At 36.5% G+C, this 21793-nt stretch overlaps 1 protein-coding gene across 2 annotated transcripts in view; it reads right to left on the bottom strand.

Annotated features, from left to right (window-relative positions):
* Positions 1 to 21793, bottom strand: part of LOC150094659 (NPC intracellular cholesterol transporter 1-like) — a 495369-nt gene that overhangs the window by 332796 nt on the left and 140780 nt on the right. For both annotated transcript variants that reach the window (XM_090411343.1, XM_090411344.1), the window contains one exon: positions 9302 to 9501. In XM_090411343.1, coding sequence (XP_090267469.1) covers positions 9302 to 9501 — 200 coding nt within the window. The remainder of the gene's footprint in view (positions 1 to 9301; positions 9502 to 21793) is intronic.

The following is a 21793-nucleotide window of genomic DNA, read 5'->3' as shown; positions in this document are numbered from 1 at the left end:
ACGAAATTAAACTATATGAAGACTAAAGTCATGTCGACATCCTCTATGGGTGCTGTTGGCTAGCCTTAGATGTTGGACAACCATGCTTATTAAGATTATAGTTGTTGTTGTTTTTTTAATTAAAATTAGACCATACAAAGACTATAGTCTTTGTACGGTCTAATTAAATTTCTTTCAATTATCGTTTCTTGTGTTTCTGTGTATGTGTTATTACACTTCTAACATGTTTGAATAAGCTTGAACATGTTTCTGTGACAGATGACATACTAAAACAATTAAACCTGCTGTTTAATTATTTCTGTTTGTGCTCTATTTGCACTGGCTCATAGGTCTGGGGGAGAGATTCTCGCTTGTGGGTGAGAGAGGTCTGCATTCAAATCCTAGACGAAACTGAAAGATTTTGCCAGCCTGGTTAGCATACCCACTGGCCAAGGCCAACAGGCAGCCAACAGGCTGTGAGCTCAAATCCCACCTGGACATGAATGTTTGTGATTGTCTTTAAGTGGGATTGGTCTCGCATCACTTGGTGTGAGATCAATGTCCCACTTTATGGAGGCCCAAAGTGGCTTGGAAAAGTTCCACTTTTGGTCTCTAGAGAAGAGTTTCTGGAGTATGTTAAAATAAATTAACAGTAATATATATATATATATATATATATATATATAAAATTTATGATAAAAATCATAATCATCAAATTCCTGACATATACCTACATGAAGAACTTACATGATTACTAACTTCCTATCAACAATTTTCCTCCAAATCAATCTGTTATCTGTCAAGACTCCAACATTATCAAATCTTATATTTCTGTCTTCTAAGGCACTTTTTACTCTATCAATCCACCTATACCTTGGTCTTCCTCTGGGTCTTTTTCCTGCCAACCTGGCACAGAACACTTGATTTGCTAATCTTAGATTAGCTCTACTAACACATTCCTGGATACTAACAATGTTATACAATCATTGCAGAATGATTGTATAACATTGTTATACAATCAGATATCAGTTCCTCGTTTTTAATATGATATTGCCATTGATGCCATCTGTTCACACCTTCCCTAATTTTTTGGGAATCTCATATCTGAAGTCTCTAATCTTTGGTCAAGCATTTTATTTCTAATCCAGCTCATAGATAAATAGGTTAAAATTAGTTTGAACAGCCTTATATACAGCTAATTTAATGTTTTGACTAATTTCTCTCTTATTCCATTTGAATTTATTCAGTGGGCTTCCTACCAAACCAGCTTTGATTCCGTTGTCTATTTCCATATTTAATTTACCATCTCCACTAAAAATGCTACTTAAGTTGCTGAAATGTTTTACTTGATCTGTAGGTTCTCCACTAATGATGCAGTTGATATTTTCAATGTTTCTGCCTATTTTCATTGTAATGTTATTGCTGATTTTCATACCAAATTTATTACAACAGTTATTCAATTATGTCATGGCATCTTGCAGACTTGTACTGGATTTATTTAAAAGTATAACATCATCTACATAAAGTAAAGAGCTGAGATTAACATCTCCAATTTTGATATTAGGTTTAATACCACTTTCCTTCATAATATGATCCATATAGATAAAGAATAACAGAGGGGATAATGTACATCTTGTTCTCCAGATTTAACATCAAACCATCTTCCGGTACTTACTTCAATTCTAACTGCTGACTTACAACTCAAATAAAGACTACGTATTGCTTGATATAATGTCCCATTAACACCATATAGCTGTAGCATTTTGAATAGCTTCTCTCTTGGCACCTTGTCATATGCCTTTTCCAGATCTACAAAACTTAAATACAGATCTTTGCTATATTCTCATGATTTCTCAATTATCTGTCGTAAGGTGAAAATCTGAACCTGACAGCCTCTATTTGGCCTGAATCCAGCTTGTTCTTCACCAAGCTTCTCTTCTACAATTCTTCTCAACCATTTCTCAAGTATACAGTGGTATCTCGCTAATCTGAACCCTCCAGTAATCCGAACTGCGGTGTGAAAGAAAAAAAGTTTTATTTATTACGTATTATTATTTTGTGTACAATTATTTTTATTTAATAATTATTAAATATTATTACTACAGTATAGTAATTTTGTTTCATACTGTCGACTGTATGGTTATACTGGAGGACTATTTTGATTTATTGTGTATTCACGTTTGCTTTTTTATACTGTACAGTACGTACTGTATTGTCGGCGTGAATCACAAATATACACAAAAAGAGGAAATTCAAAACATGCATAATTTGGTTAAAAATATAAATCCAGATGTTGAAATTTCACAAACAGATGTTGCAGAATGAATTACAGGTAGAACCAAAAGTGAATTCGAAATCAACTCAGATGCTGAAATTATAAATATGACGCTACAGAAAATTAGAAGACGATGAAGAACTCGAAGAAAAAAAAGTAAAATAACGAAGAGGCAGTTGACAGTTTTAATATGTGTATAGAATGTGTTAAGAAGAATGATACGCCATTCCACAAAATTTTTAATTGCTGATGCAGCTGCGAGAAGAAGCATTCGAAAAAAGTTTAACTTCCAAGAAGCAAAAGAAAATTTGTGACTTTTTTACAAAGAAATAAAAAACTTTTTTTGTGTTATTTTGTGAAACTTTTTTGTGTGTTATGTACAAGAAAGTGATATTTTTTACACAAATTAAGTTATGTACTGAACTATGCAATTTTATTAAATCAGAATCCTCAATAAAGTACAGGTAAGTGCAAATTAAATTTTTTACTAAAATAAACTGGTGTACTGTATTATTTTTTGTTTTACATTACAGTACAGTAGCTTTTTTTCTATCAGTTACTTCATTTATTTACAGAATTAAATTGATGCACCATTAGAATTTAATTATTTTGTCTTAAACGCTAGTTATTGTTGTTTCTTGGGGGAAAATTCGCTAATCCGAACGAGCACGGTTTTTATTAGTTTGGATTAGCGAGATAGCACTGTACTTGCATATATCTTATCTGGAACACTCAGTAATGAAATACTTCTGTAATTCTCACATTCAGTTTTCTTCCCCTTTTTATATATGGGTACTATGAGAGCTCTACTCCAATCATCGGGAATTCGTTTCTCTGTCCAGGCTTTGTCAACTACGCATAGCAGCTACTGTAAGACTTTTATACCTTCCTACATTTTTGGTCGAATATCATTTACTCCTGCTGCCTTTCCACATTTCAGGCTTTTGATGGCTTTTTCTACTTTAAGTATGGATATGTATTCCTGACTACATGCCTGTTGAGTGTTTTTTTTACCACTGTGCTATCACGGTTTGTTTCAATTTAGCAATAATTACTCCATACTTCAAGGATATCTTTTTTCTCCAGTTTTCATGTCACTTTTATCATCTCTAATTCCTTTTACATCTGAAATGGAGAAGCTAAATGGAGAAAAGCACTCTTTTCTCCATTTCTGAGCTTTTTCAACAGCCTCCAGAATATTATGCCACCTTCCGTGTTTTGTCAAAGTCTTCCCATGAATTTTGTTTAGCTAGTATTACAGTGTTTAGCTTTCTTACATTTGTCTCTGTATTCTCTAAGTGCACAAGCTGACATTCACCAGGAATTTTCGATATGCTTCCTTCACTGCCCTCTAAACTTCTGTGTCCACCATGGAATTCTGATTTTTCTATCCTTGCAGACCTCACCACATGCCTCTCTAGTTAATCAATCAATGTTTCCTTCAGGACTTGGCACTGAATCTCAAAGGTTTTGATTCCTGTTCAAAAACTCTTTCATTTTTTCTTGAATAATGTTTGTATATTTTAGCCTATTTAGATCTCCAATAAGGACCAACTTTTCTTTTTTCGTGGTGTCAGTTGCTTTTTCTGAAGCCTCAAAAAATTTCTCCACTTCTACCTTAGTAGAACCTTGTGTGGGACCATAGGCAAAATAAGTCTCATTGTCCAGTTCCCCATTCTGATATTTGCCCACATTACTCTCAGTGCCGTAATGAAGGCATGGCGAAAGAGGTGCCTGCCAAAGGCGCAACTGGGTTTGGGGTATGCAAAACATAAAAAATAAAAACAAATAAACGTGTGCTATTTCATAGTATATTTTTAAATTTCGGCAATACGCTGCTTTAGACACAAATTCTGCAACACACTGCAACTCATTTTGATGGGGTTAATAGTAAGTATTTAACATATTGCATTTAGTAAAATTTAACTTGTTACATTCAAATTTTTCAAACTTTTTGTCATTTTTGGGTTGGGGGTGGGGGCTCGAGTTAGACACTTGCCATAGGCACTTCATATCCTTGTTACTGTGTGAATCACTCTACTTGATACTGCCTGCCATTCAAGAAGATTAGTCTTGTATTTATTATAAAGAAGGAGTACCTATACTGAATAATATAGCAACTCCTTCTTTCCCTAATTATTATTGCCTGAATATAATATTTTGTATTTATTGCTTAGAAAAATCTCACCAGTTTTCGTCTGTTTTGTTTCAGTCACCCCCTATTATGTCGATCTGGTACTTATTCAATTCTTCTGCTAGTTCCATTTCTTTGCCATTCAGGCTTTTTATGTTGATAGTACTGAACTTGAACTCTGGTGAAGTTGAAACGTTGTGATGTGTTTCAGGATTTGTTCCAGTAGCTGACTTTTGGGGGGGGGGGGGGGTGGGGGGGGGGGGGGGTGGGGGGGGGGGGGGGTGGGGGGGGGGGGGGGTGGGGGGGGGGGGGGGTGGGGGGGGGGGGGGGTGGGGGGGGGGGGGGGTGGGGGGGGGGGGGGGTGGGGGGGGGGGGGGGTGGGGGGGGGGGGGGGTGGGGGGGGGGGGGGGTGGGGGGGGGGGGGGGTGGGGGGGGGGGGGGGTGGGGGGGGGGGGGGGTGGGGGGGGGGGGGGGTGGGGGGGGGGGGGGGTGGGGGGGGGGGGGGGTGGGGGGGGGGGGGGGTGGGGGGGGGGGGGGGTGGGGGGGGGGGGGGGTGGGGGGGGGGGGGGGTGGGGGGGGGGGGGGGTGGGGGGGGGGGGGGGTGGGGGGGGGGGGGGGTGGGGGGGGGGGGGGGTGGGGGGGGGGGGGGGTGGGGGGGGGGGGGGGTGGGGGGGGGGGGGGGTGGGGGGGGGGGGGGGTGGGGGGGGGGGGGGGTGGGGGGGGGGGGGGGTGGGCTATGTACCCTCAAGTATGGATAAATTTCTAGACTGAAAAGGATAAGGATCCATTTGAAATGTCAAGAAAGGAAAGGTAGTTATTGTTCTCCCTATTCAATGCTGAAATAAATACTTGTTGGTGAGATGTGCTAAAAATATTTTTCTCATACTCTTGCTGTATGGCCAAATAAAGAACATGGCGTCAACATAGCATATGGGTTTGAGAGGGGTTGAGTTCAGGGATATGTTTTCATCATATCCCTAAAATCCAATTCCTCCATGTAAAGATTTGTAAGAGGAGGAGAGAGCCAATAGCTTGCCTTCAATCTAGTAAAATGGCATATCAGAGTGTTATTAAATACTTCAGATCAAAAATTGTTGTACAAATGGATTAAAAGTATATTATACTCAACAAGAAATATTGTTTAAATCCTTTGTTCAAGCATAAGCAAAGCATGCATGGGAACCATCTCCACAACATTCTACAATATCTCTGCTCTCAAATATTTAATGATATGGTGAAACACTATTTTACTATTAGTACATAGAAAACGGGCCAGCAGATTTTGCCAGCCTGGTTGGCCGAGTGGTTAGTGTATCTGCTCTGCAGTCATGATGAGGCTGCGGGTTCAAATCCTGCCATGGGCATGGATGTTTGTGATTTTCTGTGAAAATACTAGTGGTGATGGTCGGCGGTGTTGGTGTAGATGAAGGTATAGATGACGAAGGTAGTTGCGGTTGGTGGAGATGGAGAGTTGTAGATTAGGTGCCCTCCCTCAAGTCCTTGGACTCCCTGGAGTTGTTACGTAATGATAATAATCTGATTAAAGTACGTATCGTGGGTCTGGATCTCACTGATGAGATTTCAATAGAGGTTGAAATTAGTCTTGGCAGTGCCCCTTCCGATAGTGAGGCAATTTATAGGAAGTCAGCAAACTAGTCATAAAGATAATTCATTCACAAACTGTTTGCTTAAGCTTGGGAAACAGATTAAAACAAGGATATTTCTTGTCAAATATGATATACTTTTAAAAACCAATAACATCTCTCTACAATTTAAAAAAAATATATATAAGTGCAATGATGCAAACCAATCTTGGTATGAGTACATCTGCATGGAAAAAATAACCAGCTTCCAAATCAAGAACAGCAGTCATGAAATTGAAATAATGGCAAGTGACTAATCATATTCATGATAAGAAATTATACCCTTATTTAATCCTTTATCCAAGTGTAAGCATACAAAATTCACACATGAAATATCCTCACAACTAGATATATATAGATATATACAGACACTGCTGACTTCACATCACTTACCTTAGTATCCCTAAAGCAAATCACACTTCTTTTCAGATATATATGAGGAACGTCCAGAAAGTAAGTTCTGTTTTTAAATATTTTTACTGCAGCGCTGCAATCACAATGGTGTGCATGCATGCAGAGTTTGTTGATTCCTTAGCAAAGTGTTGGTGCCATTTTCAGACATTCTTGTAGTGCATACGCTTCTTGGTGCGTGTTTATAATGTCTAAGAAAATTGAATCGTCCACCGCATGTGAAATTAGGTCAGTTATTCATTTTTTGAATGTGAGGAATGTTATAGCAGCTGAAATTCATTGGCAAATTATTGAGGTTAATGGGGAACATGCAGTGAGTGATTCAATGGTATGAAGATGAGTAAGACTTTTTAATGAAGGAAGGACAGGTGTGCACAATGATGAACGAAGCGGGTGACCATCTTCAGTGACTAACGATTTGGTGCGTTCAGCTGAAGAAAAGATTTGACAGAATAGAGGATTCACTATGATGTCACTCTTGCTGCAATTTCCAGAAGTTTCACATTCATGTCTTCATGAAATTGTCGGAGAAACTGAATTATCGGAAACTGTGTGCACACTGGGTGTTGAAGTTGCTTACAGAACAACACAAAGTGAATCAGCTGGGCAGTGTGTTGGAATTCTTGACACGCTACCATGAGGATAGCAATGCTTTCCTGAGCAGACTTGTCACCGTGGACGAGACTTGGGTGTTGCACGCAACCCCTGAATCCAAACAATAGTCCATGGAGTGGAGGCACACCTCATCACCAGTCAAGACGAAATTGAAGACAACGGTTTCCACTCAGAAAATCATGTGCACTCTGTTCTGGAACAGACAAGGAATTTTGCTGGTAGACATCTTGGGTAAAGGCTCCACAATCAACGTGAGTATGTACTGCCAAACCCTTAAGAAACTGCATTGTGCGATCCAGAATAAACAACGTCACATGCTTACAAAAGGTTTTGATTCATGATAATGCCTGCCCACACAAGGCCGGCATAACACAACAACTTCAAGCCACCTTCGGCTGGGATATATTCCATCATAGTCCTGACCTCGTGCCAAGCAACTTTTACCTGTTCAAACATCTGAAATCTTTTCTTAGTGGCTGGCGGTTTTAAGATGATGACAAGGTCAAAGAAGCAGTTAAAATGTGGTTTGCATCACAGGCAGCAACCTTTAATAAATTTAGTTTTATCCAAGTGTAAGCAAACAAAGTTTGCACCTAAAGTATCTTCAGGACTGAGGCAACTTGTGGTAAAGGTGGACCAAGCTCTCATCACTCCTTGTCTTAGTATCTCCCATAAGATGGGAGATACTAAGACAAGGAGTTGGATGGGTTTTAAGATGATGACAAGGTCAAAGAAGCAGTTAAAATGTGGTTTGCATCACAGGCAGCAACCTTTAATAAATTTAGTTTTATCCAAGTGTAAGCAAACAAAGTTTGCACCTAAAGTATCTTCAGGACTGAGGCAACTTGTGGTAAAGGTGGACCAAGCTCTCATCACTCCTTGTCTTAGTATCTCCCATAGTGCAAAGCACATCTCCTTGCAGACATGTATAATGCTATGCATTAAGGGAAGGGCAACTACCGAGACCGGTTTCGACCTTTATTGAGGTCTTGTCAGTGGGAGCCAGACCCAGAGGTGGTGATACTAAGGTGGAAGAAATGGAGAAGTCATATTTACCTATACAGTTGCCAAAAGGTGTTTCACCTTATTATTAAATTACTCTGGATTAGAGAGAAAGGTGTTGGAAGTTTTTTCCCACTTGGTTAGACTATAATAAATTTAGTTTAATCCTTTATCCAAGTAAGCAAACAAAGTTTGCACCTGAAGCGGCAGCCTTCTACGACGAAAGTATACAACTCTTGGTGTCCCGTTATGATAAGTGCCTGAACAATGGCAGTAGAAAAGTAGTGAAAGATGTCTACTTTAATTTCCAATAAAGCTTTTTTTTGTAAATATATTGTTGTTTCTCTGACAGTCCATCGGAACTTACTTTCTGGACGTCCCTCGTATATATTGCTAAGCATTATAGAAAGGGTCATTACCAAGATGACTGCAACCTTTAATCTCATCCCACAGTTGAATTCCTGCATCTGGGTCCAAGTGACAAGACCTGAATAAAGGTTGAGACCAGCCTGGATTGCGACTCTTCCTGTACATTGCTATGCATTATTTAACAGTTTTTATATTATTATATAAAGAGTCATCAAGGGAAGCCACACATCACTTGCACTAGCTTTTCTTAAATTCATTCAGACTACATGCACTCACCACCTCCAAAAGCAATTATTACTATCACATATCACCTGAGAGAAAAATTAGCTCTTACACTCTTCATCACAATAATTTTTGGCCAAGTCAAGCTGACCAATGCCAAAAACTCATCCCGTTTATTTCTGATATTAGTGTGCATGCATTCCAACATACCCTTTGGGTAATAGTTATCCTTGTGTGATGTCATTACCAACCCATTCATATTCAAAATCTGGAAACCGTACCAAGCAGTTCATGACCATTTCTGCATTTACACTGATTTGTCACATATCTAGTTATATGGATGATTCTTGATTTTTATATAATTACTGAATTTGTGAGATTAAATGCCAGTCCTATCAGACTTCAGCAAAACAATATGGCAGTCTCTGAGTCACAAATGTGGAAAAAAAAAAAAAAAACAGATGAATGAAGGTATAATCAATATAACAAAACAATAATGAAAGCAAGAAATGTGTTAACTACACACAGAACTAATGTGCTATGAGTTGTGCAACCTTGGGAGCTAACATATATACATATATACACAAAAACTATTCAGACACTGAAATCTTTTCACAAGTAAAATGTAAGAATTTAGTAAGTCACACTCACCTTGAACAGTTTTTGAAATGACTAAGATAAGAAGAATGATTTATTTTCTTTATGTCATTTGTATAAAGTGAAAAGATGCTTTGAATGGCACACTCTGAGTTTAAAGGTGAAAGTGGAGCTAAACATATATCTTTAATTGTAACATTCTTGTCTCCACTCTCTGCAACAAGGGATTCAATATTTTCTTGAAGACTGAAAACCTAATGGATGTAAAAAAAAAAAAAAAAATACTGGAATAATAATCTACAATTTTTATTAATAATGAACTTTGATAATTGCTAGTTATAACAAAAAATTAACATTTAAAGGATCCTGCCTTTCGCATTTAATCTGTATTGGACTTCCTAATGGTATGTCTGTATGCATGTGCACAGTATATTTCTTTCTGCTCATGAAGCTGCCTTGGTCACCCATCTTCATGGGCATAATAAGCTAATTAGCCTAATACATTTAGTTATTTATTATCTCTAGGTATGTGTTTTCTCCACTAAACATTAACATGAATGATAAGGTCTAAGCATCAAAATTAAATGATACACTCCTGAACAATTTAACTACTAAAAGTATTTAGTCATAATTCTGATGAATATGACAAATAAAAATAGTACAAAGCAAGTTTAATAAATTTTTACAGAACAAGAGAAATCTGCAATACAACACACTAGCAATAAACAAGACAGAGTTCAGAGTGACAATATAGGGTTCCGAAAGTTATTAGAAATATGACAGCAAATCACACTGCATCCCAATATGAAAATTCTCAGAAAAATCAGGGAATTGAACAGATGGTATAACTATATTAAACATGAAGACATCAAAAAGAACTTGACATTACAACCTTTCAATCATGTTTTTAAACAGAGTTTATCTAAGATGGTGTGGTCACTTAAATGAAATGAGAGAACAAATTAGCTACACAAGTGTTTAAAGAAAGAATAACAAGACTCAGAAGAAAATTAATATGTCTACATATCTATATCACAGGTTGATGCAATTAGGAAGGCTTTAGAACAAATTTTGAAGCTAGTGATAGCAAACTAATTATTAAATATTAAGCTTGCTGAACACACACACATACAGTGTTTCAAATTAAAATATCCCTATTCTGAATAATCTATAGAGAGAACTAGCATACGAAATACCCTGAAACTTGGTGGATACCCTAACCAGATCATAGGAAAGAGATTTTGAAAAAACCTTCAAAAATGACCAATAGGAGAAATATGGCACTGCGAGCAAGAAAAGATAGTGAATTTTGCATACCACATGAGCTGAAAGATGGTATAAAGGAAGGAGCAAGACCGACTGCAGTCATTTGATTTGACCAATGGTTCCCACTTTGTTTTAACATCTCTTGCTTGTGAAGTGTTTTTATAGGAATAGGAAAAATGCTGCAGCAGGAATTTGCAAGTCCAGGTGCCCAAAGAATTCGCAAAATGGCCTAATGACACAAAATACAGTGTAACACATGGTTTGTCAATTGGAAGATACAGGCAGTTTGACAATTTAACCAGTAAGAGAGCATAAATCTGAAATTCCACAAATGAGTGAAGATGTTGCAACTGCAGTTGATGAGCCTAATGAGAATGACATAGATTCATATATAATAGTATGGAAAGCTTTGCATTAAGTTCTCCATCTCGTTGCAGTGCTACCCGTATAAACTTATCTACAACCAAGCGTTCCAAAATGGGAGAGGCCAGCATCTTAAACATTTCTGGTGATATTTCTGACATGCATGGAGGTGGACAAGGATCGGCCTTGGAACATCCTATGGAGTGATGAGTGCATTTTCCACAATTTTCCTTAATCTTCCACAATGTTTGTGGAAGATTAAGCACTCAAAACTGCCAGATATCAGCCAGAGAGAATCCCTGTTCATTACACTACTCCATTGAACCAGACTTGTGACCTACATGGTCAGATTGTGCATATCGGAATATGTTCAGCAGTTGCATCATCCCATAAATGCAGCAAAGAGGATACTGTAAAATTTTTGTCTATCTAAATTGTTTTATATTATTTCTCAATATATTTATTTCTTTGTTTGATTGCTTCTTTTTAACTTCTACTTTAATTTTTACTCTAATTTTCTCCTTGTCCTAACAGTCGTATTCTGAGCTCTTAATACGTTGATTGATTTAGTCTGCTATATTTAATCCTTTCATTCAACTTTAACCCCCCCCCCTCCCTCTCTCAAGGCCGTAATTATGTTTCTTCCTGCACACAAAACTTTAGAACTAATGAAGTGCCTCTGGCTGGAGCCAATTCCTTTGTCTGATCTACTGGCATCTTTCCATATTGAATTCTGAAAATTTATTTTTTTATATTGACTGTACCATCAGAATTAGCAGATAGGACTTGAATATCCTTCCAAAGAAAAACACTCAGGAAAACACGGAACTTTCCTCTCTTATACGTTTCACTAAATCCAGCAATACAAAAATACTATTTTTCAGTCATGGCTACTTAACTCTCTAGGACACTCAGGTTGGAATTTTTTATGAGAAGTGCATTGGCACATAGGAATCAGGCAAGTTATTTGACAAACAAAACAATTTATTCATGCTAATTGAATGTACAATAAAAGTTAACACTAAGCACACACAAGTTATTTGGCTCTATACTTCTACAGTGAAATATGTTTGGAATTATAAATAATCCTCCTAGTTTAACAATTCTCTCTTATATAACATGTCTAAGGTAATACTTGAGCCATCACCTAGTCATACACAGAGCAAACTTACACATGCTATACAATAGGTAGGTATAGCTAATAAACAATATTAAGCATAATAAAATTTTGCCTTATATTAATGCTATCCTATCTCACACAACTGAGCAAGTTAACTCCCAATAGTTAGCTAAATGCCTTCAGTCCTGAAGTAATATTAACATTAAAACTATAGAGAAATATCTGTCACAATTTCTGCTCCTAGTAAAATACAATATAATAGACCTTACTTGGTATATAGTCGTCTAGTCCACATTAGTAGATTCTTGAAATCACTATCTTCTGGTACGTTCCGATCTTTGGCAACACACACAGGTACCTTTTTCCGAGGTCGATGGGGGGGGGGGGGGGGAGCACTTCCTATTGCTGAGAACATCAGGAAACTTGGCAGCAGGAAGTTCAGAACTGACTTTCTTCAATACTCAAACGAGTCATCTCGCCCGAACGTGAGTCCCGGACCTTGAATCGGCATGACAACTCGAACCTGGAGCCAAAACAGAACTTGGGCGAAGGCAAACTTATTCTGACATGTACATCGATACAGCCTCTCTCCCTATGGTGCCATCTACCAGATGATGACTGACCTCTACTACGGCTCACGAAAAACCGACAACGACAAAGAACCACAGCAAGAACCAATTCCGAAGATGAATACAATTACGATTCCTTGCTTTCTCGATGTCTCCCCTTTTATCTTGATCAATCAACCTTGGGTTCTGCTATGATTTTATTCTCTTAGGTATTCAAAGAGGTCTATTCCCCCCCCCCCCCCCCCCAACCCACACACACACAGTTTGGTCACGGCGTTAAGGCAGGAAACCCCCTACATTCTTGACCTTCGTGAGTGCAGTAGCCTAAGGTCATATTCTAAATCCCATCTGGGATATCTGTGTCTTAACAATTTATTAATACAATTCATTCAGACAAAGATCTATACAAGATCTAAAATCTTGTATAGATTTTACAATACCGAACAGAACAGTGTTGATGTAAGATAAAGCACCTCCCCACACAGGATGTGAAGCTCGACAATTGTTAACATTTTAGAGGACAAAGCAATCAGTCACTCATTTTCTATGAAATGGCTACTGCATTCACCAGACCTCAATCCCTGTGACTTTAGGTTTTGGGGTTACTTCAAAACAGTGTATTGAGGCATTTTTTTTTTTTTTTTTTTTTTTTTTTTTTTTTTTTTTTTTTGTTGGCAGATGTGAATGACAAAATCACACATCATGTGTGAAACCTTGCATTCCACTGTAGACAATTCTGTATGGTGGTGTGAGAACACACACACACACACACACACACACACACACACACACACACACACACACACACACACACACACACTATGATGCAAAAATAATATTTATTTATTTATTGTTATGATTAACATGGAAAAAAATACTGATAATTTAAATTTACTGAAATACAAAATGTAAATAAAAAAATAGTTTTATTTATAGAGAAGATATTAGTGGTGGTGGGCAGTAGATGGCATTGGTGTAGATGAGGTTCACTGCAGTTGGTAGAGACTGAGAGTTGTAGAGTAGGTGCCCTCCCTTGAGTCTTTGGACTCCCTGGAGGGCACCTACTCTACAATTCACATAATAATAACAATATAAGCAGTGTGTGTGTGTGTGTGTGCGCGCGCAAGTATGTGAGCTTTGTCATGGAATTTTTTAAATAGAACTTATTATAACACTGTAAAATGCTAAACAATTTTTCACTATTATTCACTATTACAAAGGCTCTGAAAACCAAGTACTGCTCTCACACAGAAAAAAAAAACAAAAGCAAAAAATTTCATTATGAGAAAATATAATTCCACTTGAAAGGAAAAAAATCTGTAATGTTTGGAAATTTCTTCTGATTCTATTCAAACTTATTTTATTATTTTTGAGTTTTCTTTTTTTTTTTTTACTATCATAATTCTTAAATCTGAACAGTCAATGAATATAATAATATACACATGTACTGTATGCCCACAGATGTGAGACCCTTCAACATTTCTGAGCATGTCAGAAGAAGAAGGAGAATCCATTAAGATATTAGGGTAATCGATGTGTTTCGTGGAATGAGTGTTTATTATTATACGTTGGAAAATTAGCTTTTTTTGCTTGTACAACAGTTGGAAAATTTACAAATAAAGCATGTGATTTCACGTGTCGTGATCAATTCGTACATCCTTTATTTCTTTCTCCCCTTCACCATGAATTGACTATTCTTGACACATTGTAAGCCTCAATTCTATGAAATGTGGGCATACAATAGGTTTTTTTTTTTCAAACAGGGCATTATTTTCTGAGAGTAAAAGTTTTTGCTCTGATCCCGAATGATCTACAAAAAACCACTCTTCTGGATTAAATCCTCAAAGATACATATCCAGCAGTGGTGTCACATACCCGTTTAGATTGGGTGTGCTGTCATGTGGCTTATGCAACCTGTGCTACAAAATTCACATCAATTTGACTGTATGATTGCATTCTTATTGATGTATGAAAGTTTTAAGAATGTATAGAGAATCAGTGCTCATCTTAATTGATCCAATGCAATAAATTTCAGGATAACTTTGAATACCTGAATTTATCAATTAATATAATTTTAAATATGGAAAGCATAAAGGTCAAATGAATAATAACTATTCCTCGTGCACACCATTTATGTGAGAAGTGCAAAGGGTTTACGCTTCATGGTGAGATCAGATTATCATTGGCAAATATCAGTGAGACATGCATAATTCATATTATATGGCTACATTATTAAATGTAGCCATATAATATGAACCAAAATCGAAAACAGTAATCACTTGGGAAATTATATATTTTCCAGATTGAACCCAAGAAAGGCTGAAATAACTAATTTTACTTGCTTATCATATATAAGTTCTAACCTCATTCTACTATAATCACATAATTGGCAAAAACTCTGGCATAAAACAGGACATTCGATACATCATCAACGCTATTTCCAATTGTAAATATACACAAAAAAAGTTTAATTATTTATTTATCGAAATTATAAATATATATTAAAAACTTGTCTATATTGATGTCATAAACATCTCAGCTCACACTTTACACACGTAAAACAGATGAAACTCAGAAAACAAAAACAACACATGACAACGTTCAACTGAATTGCTTAACGCAATAACCAATCACAGTCACTAATGATTTCTGGGTGCTACTGTCTCAGCGCGAACACACACACATACACACACACACTCTGCCTCGCCTTCTGGACTGTTTAAAAACCATTGGAATGCTAAGAATTTGACATACTGCATCATCTGAATGTCTGTTTAAAAGGCTCAATGTCCATATTTGTGACTGCACAATTGGGCTATTAATGAAAATGTGATGCAATGTTTACACATCAAAAAGTGTCTTATTCATGAAGTATTAATATATAAGTATTGTGTTTAATTTTAGGAATCACGTGAAGCCAGAAAACTATTAGGGGAGTCTTTAAGGAATAAATGCTAAAATATATCAGTGATATTGCTATTCCATATCGGTACTAGGTGCACCATACACCTAGCAGACCCAGAATATTTGTCCCTGATATCCAGGAAACTAAATATCAATTGTTTCAGTGAAATAGAAATATATTTTCAAAAAAATATTTCATTCCATATGTCTAACGATCAAAAAGGATTCATTCTTTGGATATTTATTTCAACCCCTATATCAATTGATCATTCGGTTCTCCTAGACAGCTCCTTGCAAAATGTCATCTCTATGTGATATGTTTTATATCACGTTATTTTATGAAATGTGCAAAATAAACATCACTGAGCAAGTCTGTCTGTCATTGACTCTGAATTTCAGATATGAATAGCACATATCTAGTTCACATTAATGTAACTGTCTCCCACTCACAGTGCCATATTTCCCCTAATAATTTCAAACTACTTTTTTTTAATTGTCAAAATCTCTTTCTCCATGATCTCGTTAGGATATTACCTACCAAGTTTGAGTGTATTTCACCTAGTGGTTCTCTCTAAAGATTATTCTGACATGGGTACTTTAATTTGAAACATCCTGTATAACATAGGTTGATGCAATTATGAAAGCTTTAGACAAATTTGGAAGCTAAAGATAGAAAAATTAATCATAAATATCAAGCTTGTTTGACTATCATAATATTTCATATTAATATACAACCCTGAAGATATACGACAGAAAATCTTATGACATTTGCTGAAACCAATGCTTACTGTACTGTTTTTTCATTGCAAGAGAAAGGAAAGGGAAAGGAAATATTCCAACAGATTTCTAATCTCTTCACAATCTGAAGATAAACAAGAATGACCAGTGGGTCATTCTAGTATATCTTCCACTCCACTTTGACTAAAAGCAGAGTTCCGCTGGTTTTAAGTACATAATACAAAAAACATGTCATGAAAGGGTCTGTACTAGGAGAATGTAGACTGGCAGGTAGCAGACATGTTCAAGTGAGGCAAGCAAATCTTTGCTATATATTGTAGTAGTTTCATTTTTGTATGGAATTACTACTATCAAACAAAAGACATCATATGCTGCATGTTTCTATTTCAATACGAAATTGGACTAAATTTTATATGTACATTCATTTCAGTTTCAAAAGCAGCATAATGATAATAAAACCAGGACACTCTGTGTGTGTGTGTGTGTGTGTGTGTGTGTGTGTGTGTGTGTGTGTGTGTACACGCACACACGCCTATACTCAGGCAGAAAATTGATTACACATAATCTTCTGCAGCATAAAAGTAAGAAGACAGCTTTACCCCACACGGTGTCTGATGCCAAACCGCTGCTTGCCCTTCTAAAACTATCCAAATTTTTATGGATGTCTAATTCCCGATATTTTTCTGAATTGCAAGGTATTCTGAAAAGCATTTTCTTTAGAAATGAACAAGGTATGAGTGCATATTAGTAAAAATAACAATTAGAAAAATGAAATATGAAGGAAGAAAACTTCAGCTAACTAATCACTGGAATTGTGAAATTCTATATGGAAAAAAGATAAACAAAGAAAGCATGCAGAACAAATGTACAGACTGGGAAAAATCTAAACACAAAGAAAAAATATTCAGTAAAAAAAAAAAAAAAAAAAAAACTTAATCAGTAAATTCCATAATATGTACCCTCAAATTGTATACAGAATACTCTTCTGATAGTACATGTTTAAGTTTACCTTATTAATAACTTCCTATCAACAATTCTTCTCCAAATTAGTCAATTAATTATCAGGACACTCAGTCAGACCTTATATTTCAATTTTCTAAGGCCCTTTTAATTACATCAATTCACCTAGATCTTGGTATTTTTCAGTTTTTTTCATCCATCCTAATTTCAAACATCTGTTTAGATTACCCCCCCCTCCCCCCAATTCTGTTGTGGCCATACCACATTGGATTAGGCCTGCTCACACATTCTTGTATGTAAATCCTTTAGTACTTTCATTTTTAAACAAATAAGTATGCTCAGGCATTACACGAAAATTGAGTCGTGTTTCATCTGCATTGTAAATATCCTTGGGAGACTATTAAGCAATAATGTTTGGCCACACGGTCTTAATCCATGCATCAGCTGATAAAAAATAGTACTTTTTTCTTCACCACGAATACACTTGTACACAATATTCTCTTGCTTTTACCACTTGTTAAACCATCCATCAGTTGCAGTGAAATTTTCTTTGCCTGTTCTGCTTTTTGATGCATCAAAGGCTCATTAATTAAGCATTCTTTTCATGAACATTACTAAACCAAATTTTTAATGCCGATTCAACTCGAGTATCCTTACCAGAACATGCTCTCTTCCTATCCATGTTCTCATTAATAAGAGCTGAAGTTTTAATGTTTGATCTGTTTTTTAAGATTTTACATGAGTGGATGAAATTTTTAAATGTACAGCCGAACTATGCTGACTCATTTGGGGGAAGTTATTATAGTGCTCCAAAATTCTTTGCTTTTCTTGAAAATATAAATTTACATTTTTTACTTGCTTCTGCCATAATGCTAAGGGCTGTTTTAATGAGCAGTTAAAGTGAAATTCACTTAGTGAAAGAAAGTACAAAAATAAACTCAAAAAATCACAATTCGAATGTATTTATACCCACCTGCATTTGCATGGAAGATTTAAGATTTATGGAAGAATAAGATTAAAAGAAGATTAACACAAAAGTCAGATTCTGACAAATGTTCTTTGTCAAATTTTCTCTGATTAATCATAAAAGTTCTTAAATCTGAGATGCAATAAGCTCAACATTTGAGGATTTTGATAACAATAACCAGAACTTTGATTATAATAGACTGATTACTTTTAATTAATTTTAAATGGTGTGTTTTGAGACTGACTGATTTTAATAACAATAACCAATTGATAATATTATCTGCGATCACAATAAGAGGAGTCTACTGTATCTTCCATTTTAAATATGTTTTAATAAGGAAATACCGTGAGCAGACATATGAATTCAAAAATATAATAACAGAATAACTCACGTAAAATATTATTTAATAGTATAATTTTCGCCTGTGTATCACAGGCATCTTCAGTACATTTATAAAGCTAATTGACCAATAACTGACAATTCCAAAGGGCTCCACCTAAGTAACTAATGTAAGATAACTAAAAAGGTCAATAAATTTCCTAACTAAAAAAAAAAAAACAACATATAAATATATAAGATTAAAATTTAACTGACTAGAACCCGAGAAAGTATAACAAAAACCTTTAAATCACGACTAGTTTCATCGGTATTCCGACTTCTTCGGGTGACTAAGAAATAACATAAGACTTAAATAAGAAGGTAAAAAACATGGACTTTCAGCTCATTAAGCTAGAAAGTCCATGTATTTTACCTTGTTATTTTTATAAGTTATACTTTCTCGGGTTCTAGTCAGTTAAATTTTAATCTTATAAATGTATATATCCCGAGTCAATCCTAATTGCAACAATATATGTACACACACACACACACACACACACACACACAATAAAAAGTCAGGAAAGATTAGCTGATTTATTAAGTACTATCTCCCATAAAGGGGATAGATAGACATAAACCATCGGATCTGTTTCAGTTAGGAGAGTGAAGTAGAGTTTCACATGTTTCTTTATAAAGCCGTTCCATGAGGAACCAACTTTTGCGAAGGACTTTTGTCTTGTTCCAATGAACTCTATGTCTAGTGAAGATGGCATGTTCTGCAAGTCCAGACTGTTCAGGTTCAAAGTATTGAATATAAGGCTGGTGTTCTTCTAGCCAAATAGAGGCAGATCTTCCTGTTTGTCTGAAATAAGATAATCCACAAGAGTAAGGAATCTGGTAGACACCTGGATAACTAAGATGCAGAAGCTTGTCCTTTGGAGAATTGAGAAAGGTGGAGATTTTCTGAAAGGTCGAAAGGCAACAAAAATATTCAGTGGAAATATTGTTTTATTCACTAATGCCTTATGTGCAAGGCATTAGTGAATGTATAGCAAAAGTTTTAAAACCACTGAATATTTTTGTTGCCTTTCGACCTTTCAGAAAAATCTCCACCTTTCTCACTTCTCCAAAGGACAAGCTTCCACATCTTAGTTATCCAGGTGTCTACCAGATTCCTTACTCTTGTGGATTATCTTATTTCAGGCAAACAGGAAGATCTGCCTCTATTTGTCTAGAAGAACACCAGCCTTATATTCAATACCTTGAACCTGAACAGTCTGGACTTGCAGAACATGCCATCATCACTAGACAGAGTTCATTGGAACAAGACAAGAGTCCTTCACAAGTCGGTTTCTCATGGAACGACTTTATAAAGAAACATGTAAAACTCTACTTCACTCTCCTAACTTAAACAGATCCAACTTTTTATGTCTATCCCCTTTATGGGAGATAGTACTTTATAAATCAGCTAATCTTTCCTAACTTTTTATTGTGTGTATGTGTATATATATATATATATATATATATATATATTATTAATTATTATTATTATTATTACTACGGGCTACTCCAGGGAGTCCTTAGACTCATCGAGGGAGGCCCTACACATCATGTTCACACAACTGTTCAACATTCTCACAGTATCTATCATACCTTGCCTTGAACTCGCTCACTGTCATAGCACCCACAACAGACTCTGGCAGCTTATTCCACTCATTTACCACTCTAAAAGTAAAGAACCCAGCTCTAACACCCCTGCTAACCACGCTCTTGCCCAGCTTCCATGGGTGTCCCCTAGTTCTCCCACCACCAGTCCTGATCTCAAAAATATCCTCCGAATTAATCCTATAGAATCCTTTTAGCAATTTCAATGTCTCAATCATATCTCCCCTTTTCCGCCTATCAACTAGTTTCTGCAACCCACAAACCTTCAACCTGTTCTCATATGGTTCATTCCATAGACCTGCTATCATCTTAGTCACTCGCCTCTGGATCCTCTCCACCTCCTCCCCATCAAGAAGGAACCGAGGTGACCAAATCTGGGCACAGTAGTCGAGATGAGGTCTTATCAGGGCTCGGTACAGAGGTACAATAACTTGCTTGTCTCTGCTCGTCAAGGTATTTTTCAACAACCAAGTGAGTTGATGAGCTGATTTAGCTACTTTCGCAATGTGCCCCCTAAACTTCATCTCTCTATCCACCAACACTCCCAAGTCCCTGGCTTCATCAAAATATATATATATATATATATATATATATATATATATATATATATTTTTTTTTTTAAATAATTATACTGACTAGGAACACTGAGAAAGGTGTGATACAAACTTTAATAAAACACGACTAGTTTCATCGGAAGGCCAACTTCTTCAAATGTGTAAATAATTACAAAGAACTGGAAAAAATAGCAAGTTAAAAAAACATAGACTTCTCATATAAACAAATAGGGAATAACAACAGTGAAATTTGAACTGGCGTCCGCATGGCAGGTCTAGCATGAGGCATAAATATATATATATATATATATATATATATATATATACAGGGTGTTTGGGATAAATTTGACATATTTATAATTAATTATATTTTTCCGTAAGTTACATGTATTAACACACACTTCTCTTCATTTAAAAGTTTGGACCCTTCTTCATTCATATACAAGATGTCAGAAAGGATGGATAGCTGGAACCCACCTGAATCATGGAAGAGAATAACTTGTATCATGATGATTCGTGCCCGCTATCAAAATAAGGATATTACGACTGCTGCCCAATGCTCCCTGAATACAGTAAAAACAATCAGGCATGAACTAGAGACTTGCAATGGTGACTACGAGGATGTAGCAAGAAGAAAGATCCCTAGCAGACGATCTGATTGCGTTTGTACAGCAGAATTCCTCGCAAATCTGCAGGAACAGGTGTTGAAGAACCCTGGCATTGGAATTCGGGCTTTGTTCGTGGAGTTGCTAACTGTAGTCAAGCCCTGGATAACAAGGGTAGCCAATGGTAGGCCGTATGTATGGCAGCAGGATTCGGCCCCTTGCCACACCTCTGGGAAAATTCAAAAATGGTTGTCTGAAAATTTCTACGACTTCACCAGTCCAAATGTTTGGCCTCCAAACTCCCCAGACCTTAACCGCATGGATTATTTTGTATGCGGCGCAGTTGAAAAAGACACCAATCGCACTTCCAGTAATACAAAAGCCCAGTTAATGGATAAAATTAAAACAGTTTTTGCGGCCCTTCCCAGGGAGACTGTAGCATCAGCTTGTTCGAGGTTCCGAAGCAGAATTGAAGCTGTGATCGATGCTAATGGTGGTTATTTTGAGTAAATCTTGT

The sequence above is a fragment of the Typopeltis vanoorti genome, chromosome 21 (assembly GCF_054136105.1).
Source record: "Typopeltis vanoorti isolate ZY-2024b chromosome 21, IOZ_Tvanoo_1.0, whole genome shotgun sequence".
NCBI classification, from domain to species: domain Eukaryota; kingdom Metazoa; phylum Arthropoda; class Arachnida; order Uropygi; family Thelyphonidae; genus Typopeltis; species Typopeltis vanoorti.
Note: the sequence above shows the minus strand (reverse complement) of the source record. Positions and strands in the feature narration are given on the sequence as shown.